Here is a 17,810-nt window from a genome sequence, read left to right as displayed (position 1 = left end):
TGAAACACTGGCTAGTCCTTAGCAGACAAGCAACAAATGCTTGTTGAATGAATGATACCGGACCTTTTCCTCAGTGGTTCCAAATCAATTAAGGTGAGAACAGCAGTCACTTTTCTCTTTAGTTGCATTTCTGTGAAACACCTGAACAAGCTGGTACTCGTACAATCAAAGCATCAAATATTCTGTTTTATCAGGCCCAAAAGCCCAGGTGAGTACAATGGGACCGGCTGTGATGCTTCTTCCGGCTACATGCATACAAGCTGAGTTACAGAGGGCCAGGATTTACGCAGTTTCTCATCAAAGGAGCTCCAAAACTGAGACATTCTCTCTTCAAGTTCTTCAGAAAACACAGTTCTAGATTCAACAGAGGATTTCCGAAGAAAATATCAACGCCAAATTAGGAATCATTACACTTCACTGTGAAATCCCAGTGACAGGCTGAAGGAACCTGGTGATTTGTTTTTTTTTACACCAACAGAACATCAACAAAGAGACCTTCTTTCCAATCACTCTTTGCTTTCTTCAGATACTTTTTTCACATCTGTCATTGGGTTGTATTCCTCTTCAAAACAAAACGAAACAGATCACATTTGCTCCATAAGGACCACCTATACACAAAGAATCAGCTAAATGAGATGGAAACTAGCACAAGCCCAATGTGTCACTGACGACTCGTGTGTCAGACACACAAATGGGAGAAAAAGAACTATTGTCCAACAGCAGAAACCAAAAAGTAATATGGGGTTTTCTGTTCTCCGAAGCGCCTCATCAAGTGTGGGTGGAGAGAAACACAGAAATCCAGAATTAACCCAGCATCAAATCATTTTGGAAAGAGTTGACAACATGCAAATTCCTCACACACAAAGTATTTAGAACCAGAGAGAGCTTGATTCCTGGGCTATGATGCCATTTAGGAATCCTTGCGAGGGCTGTGGAATTCCAGTATTCACAGGAGAAAACGCTCCCCTGAACCGGGAGGTGCTCCCCATGTGACACAGCCTGTAACTGAAGTAATTACAAAGCTTGCAGCTAAGACCTGGGATGGAGACTGAACACCAAATTGGACAGAGGTAACCAAGGTACCAAGTGCCATAAAGAAGAAACACACACACACACACACACACACACACACACAGCCCCTCGATTACCACCTACCACGGAGAATTAAAGTGGAAACGAGGGGTGTGTGTAGGGGAGGGTGAGGGGTGAAGGGGAATGGAAAACAACAATACATTTGTCACCCCGTCCCACTTCCTAGACAGGATGCAGGCAAAGCCTCCAGCCCCATTACCTCGGCACAGATGGTTATCGTCTCTAGCAAAGGTGCACGGAAAGGCCTTCAGGTCTGAGCCCCTTAATTCCGGGGCTGTTAATGATTACAGAGCAGGATGGGGGTGGGGAGGGAAACGAGGGCGGAGGGAGCCGGAGATTCACCCCACCACCTCCCGCCTGGGCTCCCGCCTCACGGCGCTTACCCGGCCCTAGGACCGGAGTCTGCGCCCCCTGCAGCGCAGCTCCGGCCCCCAGGCCCTGGGGCGAGGGGCGCTGGCGGTGGGGAGGCAGGGACAGTAGGTAAGTTTTCTGAGCCCTGCGGCTGACACGCCACAGGCTCCCCTCACAGCCTCTTCTTCCAGAGGGACCAGTCCAGACAAGGCGCTGATTTCCACTCCTCCCCTTCCACCCCCCCTTTCTCGAAGGTACCCAACCCCCGCCCCTTCAGCTTTCAATGCTCCCCCCTTTTCCTCGAACACCCTCCCCCCCAAACTCACAGCTGCTCCAGAGGTTCCTCCAGTCAAACCCTTTCTGGAAACGACGGCGGCCCGGCGGGTCCAAACCACCTACCATCCCCGCTCGCGTTTCCAAGCTCCCTACCCCCGCCGCCACCGCCGCCGCCGCTTCTTCCACCACTGCCGCCGCCTCCTCTTCATCTACGGCCCACCGGCGGCGGCCGCCCTGAGGCCCCGCCCCCTCCATCGCCTCCTGCATCATCACTTCCGGTAACCCCGCAGGCCGCCGGCTCCAGGAGGGAGAATAGGAGAGGGGCGGGGCGGGGGCGGGGATTGCGTCACGACGCACGCAGAGACGCCCGAAGCCGTCGCCAAGTAAGGGCAAAGACCAAGCGACGGGGAGGGTGGACTAGGAGGGCCTGGGCTGGACCATTGGGGGCTGAGAGGGGGGGAAGGAGAGCGAAAGGGGTGAAGGGAAGTAGGGCGAGGATGAAGTTGGCCCTCCTGTTGGGTGCACGGCGGAGGGGGTAGCGTGTGAAGTTTAAGAGCGGCGCGAGGCTACCCCCGACGTGGGGCGATGCTCCCACCGAGGGCCTCCCAGTGGTTTGGTCCGGCCGGGCCTACCGGACCTGCGGGAGCTCCGTCCGCCGCGGCCCCGCTGGGCTCCCCGCGCCGCCTCCTCCCGGCCCGCCCGCGGCGGGGCGCTTCTGTGGGTGGGGGAAGGCAGGACTGACGCAGAGTGAGTGTGAGGGACGGAGACGCGGCCTCCTGGCGCGGGAGACGGGGGGAAGGGGTTGGCTCCTCGGGGGCAGGGATGGGGCGGAGGTGGAGGGGTGCGACGTTGCTAGGAGACGCGTTTGTGTGACCCCAGCCTCGCGACGGCGGCTGGGTGTCAGCGCCACTGGCCTCGGGACCGTGGCCACGGATGCAGCCCGAGGGCCAGGAAGGGGAGACCTGGTTTGGGGACGCTGAGATGCCGGTTTGGAGCCCATCTGAAACTATCCCGAATCCTTGGGATCCCCGAATCTAAACGGAGGATGAGTAGGCGCAATTCCAGGGCGTGAGCTGCTGGCTGGGGAAGGCTGACCCAAACGAGGCCCCCATACAGGATACGGAGACTTTATAGCATAGTGAGAACCAGCTTCTTAATTCCCGTGGTCCACAGACGGAGGCTTTGCTCCGTGACTTTGTATTCGAGTCCTGGAGAACGTTAAAGTAAATCAATAAGGAAGAGACCAGCAAGTGAAAAATGCCCCCCAAAGACAGTCCTACCAGGGGAAGTGGTAGGAGATGGAGGGAGCGCCACTCTAAATGGGGCAAGGCTGTGCAGAGGAGGCCAGATTTTGCGGAGATCCGAGAAGAGGGGGAAGCTAGGGAATGAACTTTCTAGGGGGGAAAGGAGCCGGCGGGAAGGGTTATGAGGAAGAAAACGCGAGAAGGCCAGATGGCTGGAACAGAAAGAACGAGGGTCAGAGTGGTCCGTGACGAAGTGGCAGGGCGTGCTCCAGCAGAGCCTTTGAGCCCAAGGTAAGGGTTTGCTGTTATGTTATCCGAGGGTTTTAAGAAGAGTGCATGATCTGACATTTTAAAGAAAATGGCTCATGGTTGCTGGATAGAGAAGGGTAGAAGGTTCCAGACCTGTTAGGAGGCTGCTGCAGTAGCCATGGGAGAAGTGAAGGTAGTGTTCCAATCGCAGTGGAAATGGAGCTTTGCAAGGAGAGCTTGCAGGGCTCGCTGCTGAATTGAATGTGAAGTTATGGGGGAGAGAGAGGAACCGAGGATGATTCCTAAGGGAAAACAGTTTGGAAAGAAACACCGTTAAATTCTCTTTTGAACATACGAGGTTTGATAAGTCTGTTAACCATCTCGGTGAAGTTGTGGAGACGTTAGACATGCAACTCAGGGGAAAAGTCAGGAGATAATAAAGTAGGGGTTTATTTCTAGCTCACCTAGGCCCCTAAACGCCTGAGGGCCTGTTGCATTTAGAGATTAGGAAGAGAAGAAGCAGCAAAGGAAACTGGACGCAGACAAGACCTCAAAGATAAAAAGAGGTCCCACAGTATTGTGGAAAATGAGAGCCACCGTCGCAATGAGTGAGACGCACCCGCCATTCATCCTGTCCCATCCTGCGCTGCTTCTGGACTTGTGCTTGGTGTCTGGTAGAGCAAACCTGACTTCCTCGCCGATTGTTTAGATGCCTGTCTCCCCCACGCACTATGTCTTCTTCGTGTCCTGCTGGCTCCTAGTGCACAGCCTTGCCCGTAGGGCCCTACCTGTGATTACAGCTAGGTGGGAACTCTGTCCACATGGGCTCCAGCAGCATCTAACAAAGGGGCTTTTGTCGCTGCTGCTGCTGCTGCTGCTGCTGCCACTGCCACCACAACCGAGATATGGTCAATCTGCTAAAATCAAGCACGAGTATCAGAAGGAAAATCAGAGGCCTGGGTTTCAGTCTTGGATCTGCTACTGACCAGCAGAGTGGCCTTGGATGAGGCCTGTTCTTTCAGCTGAAAAGGCTGGCCTAGATCGAAACTGCACACATACTGTTCGGCCCACAAAGTGATTTAAATGCCTTTTAAAATTTACTTGCCAACCTTTAAATCTTGGACATTGAAATTCAGATTTTCAGCTTCGTTTGAAAAACGAGACAATCTGGCAACACCAGCCTGAGGCTCCTACACAGCACCAGTCAGCTCGAGCCCATGAGCCGCTTCCCCCTTGTGTGGGGCTCAGAGCTCCTTGGCCAAAGGTCCTCTACCGGCCTGAGCCCTGCCGTCCTGTCCATATGGAGCCGCTAGCACCAAGTAGCTCTGGGAATTGAAGTAAAAGAAAACAGAAGAGGCAGTTCCTCAGCTGCACGAACCATGTTTCAGGTGCCCAGTGGCTACCTGTGGCCAGTGCAGACACGGAATCAGTCCATTGTTAAAGATGGAACTGGAAGGTACCCTGGGTGCTGATCATGCCTCACGCATAAAAGTGGACAGTCACTGCTCCTGCTCTCAGGAACTTTGTGGCGTAAGCATCTCGCTGTCCGGAAGGTGGGGACCCCTGCTCACAGTGAGGTTATTTATCAGACGGTTGGATCAAGGGGGAGGTGCTATAAATGCCAGCTGTATAGAACCAAAGTCCTTTTCTCCCGTTTCCTAACCAAGTTCCTTAGGAAATTATTTCAAAAGAGGGATTTAAAAGTTAATTGAAATGGCAGTGTTTTGTGTTCTCGACCTCCCTAGTTCCTAGGAAGGGCTGAAATCCTGGGCAGTTGTGAATGGATGGCTGGGCTTGATCTTGAGCATTGGACCTGGTTTTCATCTCTATCCAACACACACACACACACACACACACACACACACACTTCTACCACCTCCTCCTACTTGTGGTAACCAGTTCTCTCTGCCTCTGACTGATCCCTTACCTGGCCTTTGTCTCAAAACACTCAGATAGGGAAACAGATCCTTCCATTTCTTTTGACGTGAGGGACGAAACTGGTTTCCAGTTAGAATTTCTACCCCTGAGGGGAAAATAGCTGTATGTGTCTCTTGGTCACAATAGCCTGATTGGAGTTCCTCTCACAAGTACAGTCTGGCATGTGCTTCTGTGCTAGTGTGTTTAGAATGCGTGTACCTTCATCGCCTAAGATCTTCGGGGGATAGTTAGAAATTATCCAGACATCAATATTTTTGGTGTTCCCGTGTCCTGAAGATTTCCCATATTACATGGCCTAACCTACTTCCTTTTTCTTTAGGTAAAATTAAAGTACACTCTGCCTTCACCTCCCTGCCCCCATCTCTGACACACCATACTGTCACTTTCTGTGTAAAAAGCTGCTGTTTCAGAGAATAGCTGTGGTATGATTAGGTAGCCACACAAGTATATCCTGAGATTTGCAAAACACTGTGTGGCATTACACTTCCCTTTTTGGATTCTAGTAACCAAAAACTGAATCCGGGACAGAAAAGAAACCCATGGTGTGTGTGTGTGTGTGTGTGTGTGTGTGTGTGTGTGTGTGTGTCAGGGAGGACAGATGTGTGGGGCACCGTTTAGCCTGAAAGTTCCTGAATTTGAGTAAGGATGATACTCTGTCGGGTATGGGTGTCCCCCAGAAAGTAGGGAATATTAGAGATCAGGAGACAAGTGCACCAGAGGGTGGGCGAGGAGTGAGAGACAAAGGAAGCAACATAGGAAGGGCAGCCTGGCCGTGCTTTTGGTGTTGGCATCTGCATTATATTTCCAGTAAGAAGTGGACTCTGTGGCCTGAAGATAAGCAGTGCCTGCAACAGGGTTATTTACTCATACTGAAGAACAATAGCCCGTTACTCTACAGGGATTATTAATAATCGGAGGGAAACAGCGCTGGGAAAATCCATTACTCCCGCAAAGCAGTCCATTTGCCAACAGGCTACACATTTCTCTCCCTGCTCTGCAGACAAAGCTTAGCACCGGCGAAAGAGGCCTCCTTCATTGCCTACTATTCAGGTGACATGGGCCTTGGTGAGCTCCCAATGCTACGGGATTTCCGTGGATTATCTCCTGAATGAGCCTTACAACTGTTTGGAGAAGGTTCTCGTGTTACCCCATTTTACACTGTAAGAAACTGAGGCTCAGAAAGACTTGCCCCACGTGACGAAGTCAGGATTGACACCCAGGTTGGAGCGCCGCAGAGCCTGGGACTTCACTGTTTGTATTATGTCTGCTGTTCCTCACACATGTGGAAAGACTGAAGTCTAAAACCAAGACAGGCATTCTCTACTCCGCTATCTGGGGCCAGAAAATCTGTTTGCTCTGGCATTCTAAGAGCATTTCAGTTCCCTCGAGATTTTCCAAGTGACAAAACTTTAAATGATAATTTTCTGGGTTAGTTTTGACCTGTGACCATTTGGCTGCAATGAAGCTTATTCCCCCCGAAGGACTGCTTTTCAAGGAAGAAAGTATCAGGACCCCATTTTCCTATATGTTTGGTTCTAAGCTTCACAGAAACAGTAAATCATTCCAGTCCAGTGGCCGAACCTTAAGTGGCCTTAAGAGAGCTGAAGAATGAGGGTGACTTTCTAGCGCCGTATCTTACACTGCCCTAGATGGAAGTGATAAGGCCTCCCCCCCCCCAGTAACACTGGGTCTTCAGTTCGTCCTGACACCCAGCACCCCTCTCAGAAACATTATTGTGATGCTAAACGCAGGAAGGGACGTCTGGCATGCTTTGACTGTTGCCACCTGCATTATAGTTTTATATGTGTAAAAGCTCCAGGGTCTTCCGTTGGAAAGCCCGGTCCAAATACCACAGTGCATATCGCAGGAGGAGAGTGGACATTAATGGTGACTTCTGTGTGTAAATGTATTCTAACAAAACTATTTCAAGCTCGAACTATGTGCCAGGGCTAGGAGAGTAATACAGTCCCAACCCTCTTCCCTCTCCCCCGACAAAACACACAGAGAAGAAGAAAGATGAATGCGACGTGGGATGAATGTTGTGATAGGAATCGGATAGAGGTGCCAGAGGTGTCATAGCAGGGACACTGGCCCAGTCTCAGTGAAGAAGGCACCCGTGAAAAGTGATGGCGGCCAAAGGGTGAGAATCGGGAACTTCATGTGGCAAAAAGAAAGGATCCCATGTCTAAGGAGATAGCGCCACAGGACATGGGACAGGTCACCACTGGGGCACAGTGAAAACCTAAAAGCGACTGCCTTTGGGGGAGTTTTACAATCTCCACCCTCTCCCCACACCTCAAAACAATAAAATACTCGGGAGAGAAATTCGACTAGGTGACATTGAGGAAATAATTCTACCCAGAGTAGGTCTCGAAAGAATGGAAAGGGCTCTTTCCTTCCCCTGGGCTTAGCCGGCAGTGATCCATCCCTCGTGCCTTTTCTGCCACTTTTTCTGCAGTAGAAGGCAAAGCCTCCTGAGAATCCAATGTTTGGAATTTTGACATTCCTGAGACCAGAGTCAGACTTCTATAAATTTCATCGGGGGAAAGGGAATTTTCATCTCTGCTTTAAACTCCTAAGTGTTCATACTGGGATGGTCTTTCCAAAGGTGGGGAAGAGGGTGAAGTAGGTGAAGCCCCTAATTGTAGCAAATCTCCCCAAAGGCCTGACATGCCCAGGGCGTGGATGTGCTGGGTAGAGCGGCCTGCGGAGTGTATCCAGACGGCCCTGTACTTCCACCTCTTTCAACAGCGATTGGGACGGGGAGTGGCTTGTGCTGTATTTTTTTCTCTCTCTCTCTCTTTTAGGAGAGTCATCACTGCCCATTACAAGTCCCCATTACTGACTCCAAAATGAAAATACGGAAAAGCTTACGGTCAGGGAAATAATCATCCAGCGATTTTGGCTCCGAACCCCAACTCTCCTGGTCAGTTAGGTGGCATCAGGCAAGACTCTTCACCATCTGCAAAAATTGGCAGAATCATAAGAACTTAGGCTATAGTTTGAAATCAAAAAGATTTAAGTCGGACCATGATATTCCAACTTGCTCAAAACCAACCAGTGTCTTTCTCTTGCTCTTAGACTGCAAACCAGACTCCCTTCCAGGGCCCACCTTCCCAACCTGTGCTCAGTTCTGCCCACCTGGGGCCTGACCTCCTCATAAGCTCTCACTACCAGGAGGCTGGCTCCCACCTCACAGCCTTTGTTCCCACTGATCCCTCTTCCGATGCCACATCACTGACCTCTTACCTCTCCTTTCTAGCATTCAGCACTGGCTCGAATGTCACTGACTACCCACAATCAAATAACCACCCCCTCTGCTCATTTATACTGACTGGTTCATTCCGAGAGCGCACATATCTGCCAGAAATTGTTCTTCTTGTGTGTCATCTGCCTCTGCCATGAGCATATAAACTTTAGGAGGCAGGGAGCATGGCTGCTTGGTTATCACTTTCCCCAGAACCGCCTGTGCCCAGCCACTGGGGTGAACTGACTAAATGCTGCCTGCATGAATGGATGGATGGATGGATGGATGTTAGGGAGGGAAGTGTGCATGTAAGAAACGTCCAAACCTGTAGAAATTTTATGTAAGACATGAGGGTAATTTCTGGGGAGCAAGATAAACGGAGAGGGACAGTTTTGCAGTTTTCTTTCATGCATTTGGAATTAAGGAGGGAACGAAGGAAGCTGACGGAGGTGGGAGAAACCAAGGCAGGGATTGGACTACAGGGTAGTTTACAAGATCAGGTGCTCTCTTGAGGGCGTCCCAGTTATGTCAAAGGTGTGCTGCACAAAACTAGATGCATAGAAACAATGACAGGGCTGTTTACGGCAAAGATAAGCCTCTCACTAAAGAAGTTACAGGCCTGTGGCATGACTCCCCACCCTGACCTGCCCAGCTGGGAATTTATAATCGGTCTCCCTGGGAGGTTACTTGCCATGGGACCCCTTTTTGTTCCCCGCTAGAGTCTGGCCTGCAGGCTGACAGCACTGTAATGAGCCCTGGTGTCCCTTCTATGATGTCAGCTCCATTTGGAGTGTTGGGGGCAGGTTGCTGTGGGGAGGGAAGGGCAGAGCAGCCCCCCAAATGCACAACCTCCTTTAAAGGGGCTGCTGGTGTGCAATGAATGATGGAAGGTGGGCAACTGCGGCACCCGTTGAGCACCAGTGCCAAGAATTCAACAGTAAATATGGTGCGTGTGGTTCCCAGCCCCAGAAAGGTTCGAGGCTAGGGGAAGACGGACACCAACAACCCATCACTTGAGTGGTTAAGTGCTACAAAGAAGGACAAGGGCTGTGGAAGGGCTCAACTGAGAGACCTGATCTGATGCTCGTGGTGAGGGCAGCAGGGAGCGGGAAAGGCTTTTCTGAGACCTCCATGTTTTCATTGGGAACTGAAGGCTGCGAGGGAGTCGAGAGAGCCTTCTCGAAAGAGGGAACAGATGGGATGTAGCCCTAAGGTAAGAACATGAGTCCTTCTCTCGGAGAACGGAAGGGTCCCAATAAGAAAAGAACAAAAGCGTTTTTCCCCCGCTCTTCGCAGAGTTGGGAAGAAGTGTAGTTGGTTAGACCTGTTAATCATGGGAACCCAGCTTCAGACCCCTCCCCCTGGAAATCTTCAGGATTCAGGTTTTCTGGGTCACCTGACGTCGGAGAGGGAGACATCACTTATCTCCCTTTCAGGATTACTTTTCCAAACATGTAAACGTTAATTAAAGTGTTTTGAAAATAGGCCTATTAAGTACCAATTGTTAGTTCTGCTTGTTACCTTGAGTGCCCTAATTACAGGGCTTGTGTATCCGATTATGGTATATGATCAGCTACAGTCTGAAGCGGAGGTTCTGAGAGTAGAAGGAAACCAATTAAAGTCCGACTTTGCAGAGGGTTGCTGCTGTTTTCACAGGCCAGACCATCCTCCTCACCAATGTCATGCAGCCCAGGCAGTTTCGTCTGTCAGTGACAGAGAAGTGAGGCAATCGTTAATAGAAGTTAGTTACAGACGCCCTGCCCCTCACAGGAACTGACTCACGTATTTTCGGATGAAACCATGGAATTCTAGGGAGAGCCAGGAACTCAGAAACCTGTTTTCTTACCAGGAAAATGTCATCATCTCATGTGGGTTTTTATTAACGATGAGCCACACAACATGTGGCTGTCTTGGTTTTTATGAATTCCTTTTAAGCATTTTCTCTGCAGCCTCATGGCCGTCAGAACTGGTGCTGGAGGTTAAGTTTAGTCCTGGTAACTTTTGAACTGGGGGAACTAGTGCTTTCAAGCTTATCATCAAGTGGTTAAGCCTTGGTTCATTCCTTATTGCTCAAGAAAAGTCACCAGGGTCAGGAGAAGTAGGAGGGACAGTCATATTCGAAAGAGGAATTCTCTGTCAGGCGGTTTCCTTGCAGCAACTTAGAGTTTCTATTAGGTCAGTGCAAAAGTAATTGCGGTTTGTGCAATTATTTTTTATCTTTTAAACCGCAATTACTTTTGCACCAACCTAATAGATAAACACACCTCCTTGCAGCTCCCATCTGTATTCTTCAGCTGCTCGAATTCTCAGGAACTCAGGACCAAATCTCCTGGAACTCAGGACAGTCGCCATGTGTTGGCCCTCCCGCTTGGGTTGGAAATGGGTCGCGCTCCCAAAGGGCAGTGAGCACCTACCTCCGGATCCTGCGGGGGATTCCTGTTTGAGGAAAGCCCAGGATTCCCGGGGAGGGTCCCCGTGCCTGGCCCTGCTGCTCACTCGCCCCATCTGCCCTGGTCCTCCCGGCCTGCCCGTCTGTTAAAGGCAGTACAGGATTTGTTCTCCTAAATCTGACCAATCAGAATCCTCCCATAGTGGGGCTTTTTCACTTTCCGGGATTTCTTGTAGAAGTAAGTAGTAAAGAAACAGGCTAACGTTGTGTAAGTAAAAGAAAAGGGAAACACCTAATGCCCATCAGCAGAAGAACACATGTGATACCTTCATACAGTGTGGCTGAATTGCAGTAGTGAGAACCCATGAATTGGAGCTGAGTGTAACCACATGGATGAGGTTTACGGTGTTTCCCCGAAAATAAGACCCAGCCAGACCATCAGCTCTAATGCGTCTTTTGGAGCAAAAATTAATATAATCTGCCCTGGTCTGGGAGGACCCGGTATTTATATTATGTTATATTATACCTGGTTTTATGTTAAAATTCACAGCGCAGTTGAGCAGCTCAGCCGTGAGGTGATACATGAGGCTGCCAAGGGATAGCTGGTATTCCTCCACGGCCATTCGGCAATGCTGCCAGACGGATTTGCTGAGAAGGCAGTTATCTCTGCCTTCTCATTAAAAAGCTTGATTTGAAAAAAAAAAAAGGTTCATCTGGCTATCTGCCTACTGTCACGGTGAATTTTTATGCACATTTTCCCTCTTCTGTTTTGGTGGGTCTGAAGATGACAACAGCAACGCGACAGGAAGTTCTCGGCCTCTACCGCCGAATTTTCAGGCTTGCAAGGAAATGGCAAGCATCGTCAGGACAGATGGAAGACACCATTAAAGAAAAAGAGTACATATTAAATGAAGCCAGAACGCTGTTCCAGAAAAACAAAAATGTAAGTAGGCCTCAGCTGGAGAGCGAGAGGAGAGCGGTGTCTTGCATTTGTTCATTTCTTGTGTGTCCCAAATGGAGAGGACGGAGCAGCATAAGTCACAGTGGCAGAGTCTGGGCAGGAAGGGAAGGAGCCGGAGGCCCGGCTGATGGGAAGCAGAGCCTGGCCTAGGGTTCTCTCTTCACTCGTTGCAGGTCTTGGTCCAGCCGGCAAGTGGCTGTGTCCCCAGGAGACCCCACGAGCCAGGTGACAGGAGTGAGGCCAGTGAGAGTTGTCAGGGGAGGCGCAGTTCGTCACACGATGTGCTGTCGCCGGACACTGCCACAGGACGTGCGCAGGTCAATTTTGATTTTCAATTTATAAACTATTCAAAGCCTCCAAGTACAAACCCATTCAGAGGGAAGAGACTGGATGAAGACACAGGCTGGCTCATTCTTAGCTGTGAACTGCAGCCTCTTTGGCCAGCACAGTGCGTCTGCCCTTTGGGACCAGAGAATTGGGTAAAATAGTGCTCCCATGAACTAGTTTAATGGAACTGCACACCCAGACACCAGGGAGCCAAACACCATTTCTGAGAGGCTCGGTGTGACTCATCCCGGTAAACCATCAAGCATTAGCTGTCAGCTCTTTGGAAGCCTGCCTGGCTCCTCACACGGAAAGAGGCTTTCAGCCCCTGGCTTCCCTTGCCCCCTTCTCATTGATCTCATGGATTCAATGCTGTCACTGTTCCCCTCGTGAAACTTCCTGACAAGCCACTCTCTCTACTTTTTCCTGTGTGACCCGTCTGTCTCCTTTTTGGCCCTGTCTTCTCTCCACACCCTCCTGCCAGCTGTGGGGTCCTCTGAGGGTCAACCCTCTGCACTGAGGCCCCAGGAGCAGACAGACACCTTCTGGCTCCAGCTCCCAAATCGGGACACCCAGCCTTGGCCTTTCACCAGCCGCTTGAGGACCCCGTCCCCCAAGACAGAGCTCGTCTTCCCACAAGAAGGCCTCCCTTTCCCAACTTGCCCATTTCTGTCACCACGCCTGCCACTGCTCTGCTCTCATTGTTTCACTCCACAGGTATCTGAGTGCCCACCGTACACCCAACACCTTGGGAATATAAAATGAGCAAAAGCAGCACGGTCCCTCAAAGGTATTTCAGAGTTAGATGGAAAGAAACGTAAAATTACAGTTGGGATAAGTGCTGCAAAAGACCCCACCCTCCCACCCCGAACCCCCGCACCTCTGCCTTCTTGGGACCCTGAAGGCTCCCTGCTGTACGAGGCCACCCTGCTTGGGAAGCCGCTCTGACTCTCCCCCAGATGTGCCACAGCTGCGCGCAGGGACCTTCCAGCCCTCGGAGGACTGGAAACTAGGTCCTGCAAGTGCTGTTTCTGTTTTTATTGCCTCCTTTAAAAATGTCTGTTTTGTGTATATTTATAATGACATTAGTACATTTACTGAACGTTACGTACAAATCAATATAAATACATATATGGATCTGTGGCCTGAGAAATAGTTATTGAAAGGAGGTGATCAAAAAGTTTGCAGACCACTGACCTATACCTACCCCTGAGGAGTTGGTCATACTTTTTCCTTGTCTGTTTCATGCGTGTCGTGTGGTCTCCCCGACCAGCCTGTCAGTTCCTCAGCCTCAGACAATGTCTTATTTGATAGTGTATCCCTTGGGTCCTACCTTGTGGTTGTCATAAATGACTGAGCATTGGATTCAATTGACCTTCTCCAGGAAGCGTCCCTCGCTGCTCTGTCCTCACCTGACCCCATCGTGAGCCCTGCCCTGAACTCCTGTGGAGCAGCCTGCAGCAGGGCCTGCCCTTGTGGATTTTATACCACTGGGCCCTTGCTGTAGCTTCACGTGTCAATTGTTCTGCCAGGTAACAAGGCAGGGACGGTGGCCTCACAATGGCCAGCGTACCGCTGGGGATGTCACAGGAGGACGTGCCCAGTGAACCCTGCAGGCTGCCCACCCAAGGACTCCTCATGACGCCCTGGGGTTTTCTTACGGCTCATCACTCCTTCATTTGCCTCTGCTCGCCTTGGAGCAGTGTGCTGCGAGCCAGAGGGAGGCGTGCGTGCTGGTGATGGTACGTGAGTGAGGTCGTGCGGGCTGCATGGCCATTCGTGAAGAAAAGAGTATCAGGCAATTTCCCAAATACTATGCTTAGAAGAGAGTCCATTTAAAGAAAATGTTGAATGTTAATATAGGTGGTATGTAGCTGTGGCAAAATCATGCAGGCAGCCTCTGAATGACTAAACTTGGGAGAACTGTAACCCACACTTGTTCGGGGGGACAGTGGAGCCCCAGGAGCCCTCAGCCCCTTAAGCGTAGCTTTATCGGGGCTTCTTTCTCCCCGCTCCCTCATGCAGACACAGGTAGGTTCCTGGAACCTCACTTGCAGTCAGAGCGTGATGATCAGCCGGAGGTGTCTTGTGAATCGCTCTGAGTCCTCACGGGCAAACCAGAAGGGCCGGGGACATCTGTTCCCGAGGTGGACAGCAGAGCTACAGCTTCTGAGAAGCACGAAGGCCAGAAAGCTGGGCCTCTGCCCCCAGGGACGCGGCTGGGGTTCTGTGCATTGCACTTCCTGGAACTTTCCTCTGCTCCAGAGGTGCCACCACAGGACACGAAGGCCCTGGGAGTTTCCGAGCCGCGCCAGCCCAGACTTCCCTGTGGGTGTCATCTGGGGCTGATGCAACCCCAGCTCGCCTCGGAGGCCCCTTGCAAACTCTCAGCAGAGCCTTGTGTTGACTCATTTTCCATCCTCGGACTAAAAGGCTCTCTGCCCTTCCCCACCTGGCTGTCTGTTCTTCAGAATGAACTTTTCATTACTTTGCTTGAAACTGGACTACCACAGCTTAACTATTTTGGAATTTCAGAAGCCATGTCTTCCCCTTACTGATGAGCAAGGCGGTTGACAGTTCAAAACGAGAGGTGAATCATTCTCCAGTATCTCACCGGGGGTGTCTAGACAGCACTTGCTGAGACAGTTGGGTTACTTTAAAGTTGGATGAACTTGGCGAGGGTGTGAAGAAGCACTCTCACGGGGTTGGTGGGAATGGAGTTTATAGCTGGCTCATGGGAATATAAATTGGTGCAACCTCTTAGAGGGTCATTTGAATCTAGAGGAAATACCAATGAGAATTAAAAACGCATGAACATATACCCTTTGACATTACACTTCTCTCTCTAGGAATTTATCTTTTAAGTATAGTTCATATGAGCCAAAAACAAATCTAGAGGGATCCATAACAGAAATGCCTATAATGGCAAAAGATTGGAAATAACCCGAATGTCCATCAGTAGAAGACAGTTTACATGATAATATAGCCTTATGTGGGAATTTGGTGCCGCTGTTAAAAAGAATGGGGCAGCTTTAGATGTGCAAATACAGAAGGAGCTTCAAGTTGGTGGTGGAAAAAGCAGGTTCAGAACAAAGTGAGCTACCATTTGTGTAAGGAAAAAAGCTAAGTATATGTGTGCTTACGTATGCACAGAAGGACAAACAAGAAACTGCTAGTAACTTATCCTTAAGAAGGGGAACTGGCAGATAGGGTAAGAGAGAGGCTTCTTCCTATTACATCCTTCCGTATCATTTGAATTCTTGTCTACCATGTGCTTGTATTGCCTACTATTTCAATAATACTTAAAAGTTGAACCCACAAGTGTAAATGTGTTTGCAAGTGTAAATGTGACATTACATTGCTTTTGATTCTTCACATTATGAATATGTAATTTACTGGCTGGTGAACTGAAAAAGTTTCAGAAGACATGCACCTTTCTATACTCTGTGTAGCATCAGAAAGCAGCTCACAGCCTCTTTCCCTCTTTGCCTCTTTCCCTAGCTCACAGACGCGGACCTGATTAAGCAGTGCATAGATGAATGCACAGCCAGGATTGAAATTGGACTGCATTACCAGATTCCTTACCCAAGGCCAGTAAGTGTGACTCCAGCCAACGTGGTGGGGACTTGGCCTGGTCAACCCAGTTGTTTCAAAGACTGTGTACCAAGCAGGCTAGTGTTTGCCAAGAAGGCTAGAGCTACTGTGGGAGGCACATTGGAAATAAGCACCCATCACAACAGAGTAAAATACTGAGGAATGCATGGTCTTCCTACCTGTACACAAGGGCCAGCCAGCTCCCACTGACACTGCTTTCTCTTTTGTCTTTCCCTTTTTTATGGAAAGATTTTTATTTTCCTTACATGAGACAGGTGTGTTGTTAATAAGAGAATAAAATTAAACATTAAAGGAAGGCATAAAGTAGAAAGTGAACACTGTCAAAACGTCACACCCTGTCGAGTGAAGTTAGGTGTAACTGTTAGGTTTGACCATACGAAATGACCCGTGTTCTGTTCTTGACTTACAAAAACAACACTTTATATCGAATTGGCTTAACCTGATAGTTTGGTAACGTATCCTCATGGTCTGTCTCTGTCCTCACATATACACATTTCCTTCACCTGAAGTCCACGGGACCCCAGGCACACTGTCTACTGCCTACTGATATTACTCGTCTCTGGACGTCTCTGCCTCCATCTTTTTATATGGTTGCGTCATCCCCTATTACAAGAATGTGCTGCCATCTAACCAGCGCCCTTTCGGTAGGCATTTACGTTGGCCCTAATTTGCCATTATGCCCAGATCATCTTACGGACACACTCTTTCTCACCTTTACATCCTCGTCTCACTGTGTGATCCGTGGCCATTTTCTCCTCCATGCAGGCAATCTGGCAAGATGAGCGTAAGCTCTGGAATCAGACAGATCTGAGTTCAAATCCTGGCTCCACCACTTCCTATATAACCTTGAGCAAGTTATAAGTTCAGAGGCTCCCTTTTCTCATGTATAAATATTGACATCATTCCCTATGAGATGATTGTAAGGACTGATGAATCAGTGATTTAGCGCTTAGAGAGAGCATGGTAGTTAGTAAGTGCCCAGTGAGTATAAGCTGCTGCTATGATTATAACTCTTAAGATTGTCGTCCTTGTTCTTCTTACTTAGATTCATCTGCCTCCAATGGGCCTTACCACACTACGAGGCCGGGGACTTCGAAGCCAGGAAAAACTGAGGAAACTTTCTAAACCAATATATCTCAAGTCTCACGATGAGGTTTCCTAATCCAGAAGAAAGGTTATTTCTCACAATGAGCCAACTAGGTCTTGAATGTAAACCAGATGACAAAACCCTTCTGTCTGATTAGGGGCAAAAATTCCAGTATCTTAAGCCTCCCCTCCCCCTCAAATATTGGTACTCACCGTACGCTGTGTGCTGCTCACAGTTTGTCAGGGTCTTGCTGCCTGTATGGACCACACAGCTCTTAGAGGTCATGAACCTTCCATCCTCCCTGAAGCATCACCTGGAAACAAGACTTAGGCCTTTAGGAGGAAGACTGAATAATGACAAAGGTTTTCATGGGAAGGCCATCGCTAGACATGCCAGCTGATACAAAGAAATTACCCAGTGGCCGGAAGTCCTCAAACAGTATACCACCTTCAGAATATTCTGAGGCTGTTTTTTCAAATTATAGATTTGCTTGAAAGTGGGCTTTTTTGTGTTTTGTGGTCTTTTGCCTCTTCCAGCTTCCAGATAAACTCCCCTTAAAACATGCATCATTGGCTTGATTATGGTTTTTCATGGAAATTTTATGAGACCCACCCCTGCCCCTGACATAGAGAGACACAAAAGCGTGTGTCTTAGTTAAATGCATGTGTTTACTTTCTCTTATCTTAAAGCATGTCGTTACTTAGGATGCACTTAGGACTTGAAAGGCTCACTTGAAACTCATAGTGCATTCCTTATGAGTATTTTACCGTAACACAATTAGAATGTACAAGGGCCAAGCTGGCTTTCCAATTATGTCAAAACAGAAATGGAACAAGGAGAGATCAAAAGACAAAGGATTTACACCCCCTCGTGTGTGTGGACTCAGGTGAGATTCCCACGGCTTATACATCAGTATCGTTCCCTCTTACTTGCAAAGAGGGTGGGCATCACCAATAAATACAGATCTCTATCAATTTTGGTCTCTCTGTTCTTTTTCAAAATGGCCTGTGACCCACCCAAGAAGAGGTTGATAACTT

General features: G+C 49.4%; 2 protein-coding genes across 11 annotated transcripts in view; one reads left to right on the top strand and one right to left on the bottom strand.

The window, feature by feature from the left end:
* DCUN1D3 (defective in cullin neddylation 1 domain containing 3) overlaps positions 1-1,963 on the bottom strand; it is a 34,891-nt gene extending 32,928 nt beyond the window's left edge. For 2 of the 6 annotated variants that reach the window (XM_074323139.1, XM_074323140.1), the window contains exon 1: positions 1,770-1,918. The gene's annotated coding sequence lies outside the window, so the exon portion shown is untranslated. Of the gene's footprint in view, positions 1-1,475; positions 1,496-1,769 lie in introns of those variants that run through there. The other 4 variants (XM_074323137.1, XM_074323142.1, XM_074323138.1 and 1 more) reach the window with 4 other exon arrangements.
* LYRM1 (LYR motif containing 1) lies at positions 1,428-17,747 on the top strand. 5 transcript variants are annotated; one of them, XM_019751633.2, is made up of 4 exons: positions 1,428-1,572; positions 11,571-11,729; positions 15,573-15,665; positions 16,732-17,747. In XM_019751633.2, exons 2-4 carry the CDS (start codon positions 11,571-11,573, stop codon positions 16,846-16,848), a joined length of 369 nt encoding a protein of 122 aa, XP_019607192.1. In that variant the 5' UTR covers positions 1,428-1,572; the 3' UTR covers positions 16,849-17,747. The 5 variants fall into 5 exon arrangements, with proteins under 5 accessions (XP_019607192.1, XP_074179246.1, XP_019607189.1 ...); XM_074323145.1 differs by lacking the exon at positions 1,428-1,572 and adding an exon at positions 2,028-2,102; XM_019751630.2 differs by lacking the exon at positions 1,428-1,572 and adding an exon at positions 2,190-2,466.
* Positions 17,748-17,810: the final 63 nt, after the last annotated feature.

Source organism: Rhinolophus sinicus, linkage group LG18, assembly GCF_036562045.2.
Source record: "Rhinolophus sinicus isolate RSC01 linkage group LG18, ASM3656204v1, whole genome shotgun sequence".
Classification (NCBI taxonomy): Eukaryota; Metazoa; Chordata; class Mammalia; order Chiroptera; family Rhinolophidae; genus Rhinolophus; species Rhinolophus sinicus.
Note: the sequence above shows the minus strand (reverse complement) of the source record. Positions and strands in the feature narration are given on the sequence as shown.

What these genes read in the sequence shown, in the direction of transcription:
- LYRM1 (XM_074323144.1), top strand. An exon ending in TGTTCCAGAAAAACAAAAAT is followed by an intron (nt 11,730 to 15,572) that starts GTAAGTAGGCCT and finishes CTCTTTCCCTAG; the next exon opens with CTCACAGACGCGGACCTGAT. An exon ending in AGATTCCTTACCCAAGGCCA is followed by an intron (nt 15,666 to 16,731) that starts GTAAGTGTGACT and finishes CTTCTTACTTAG; the next exon opens with ATTCATCTGCCTCCAATGGG.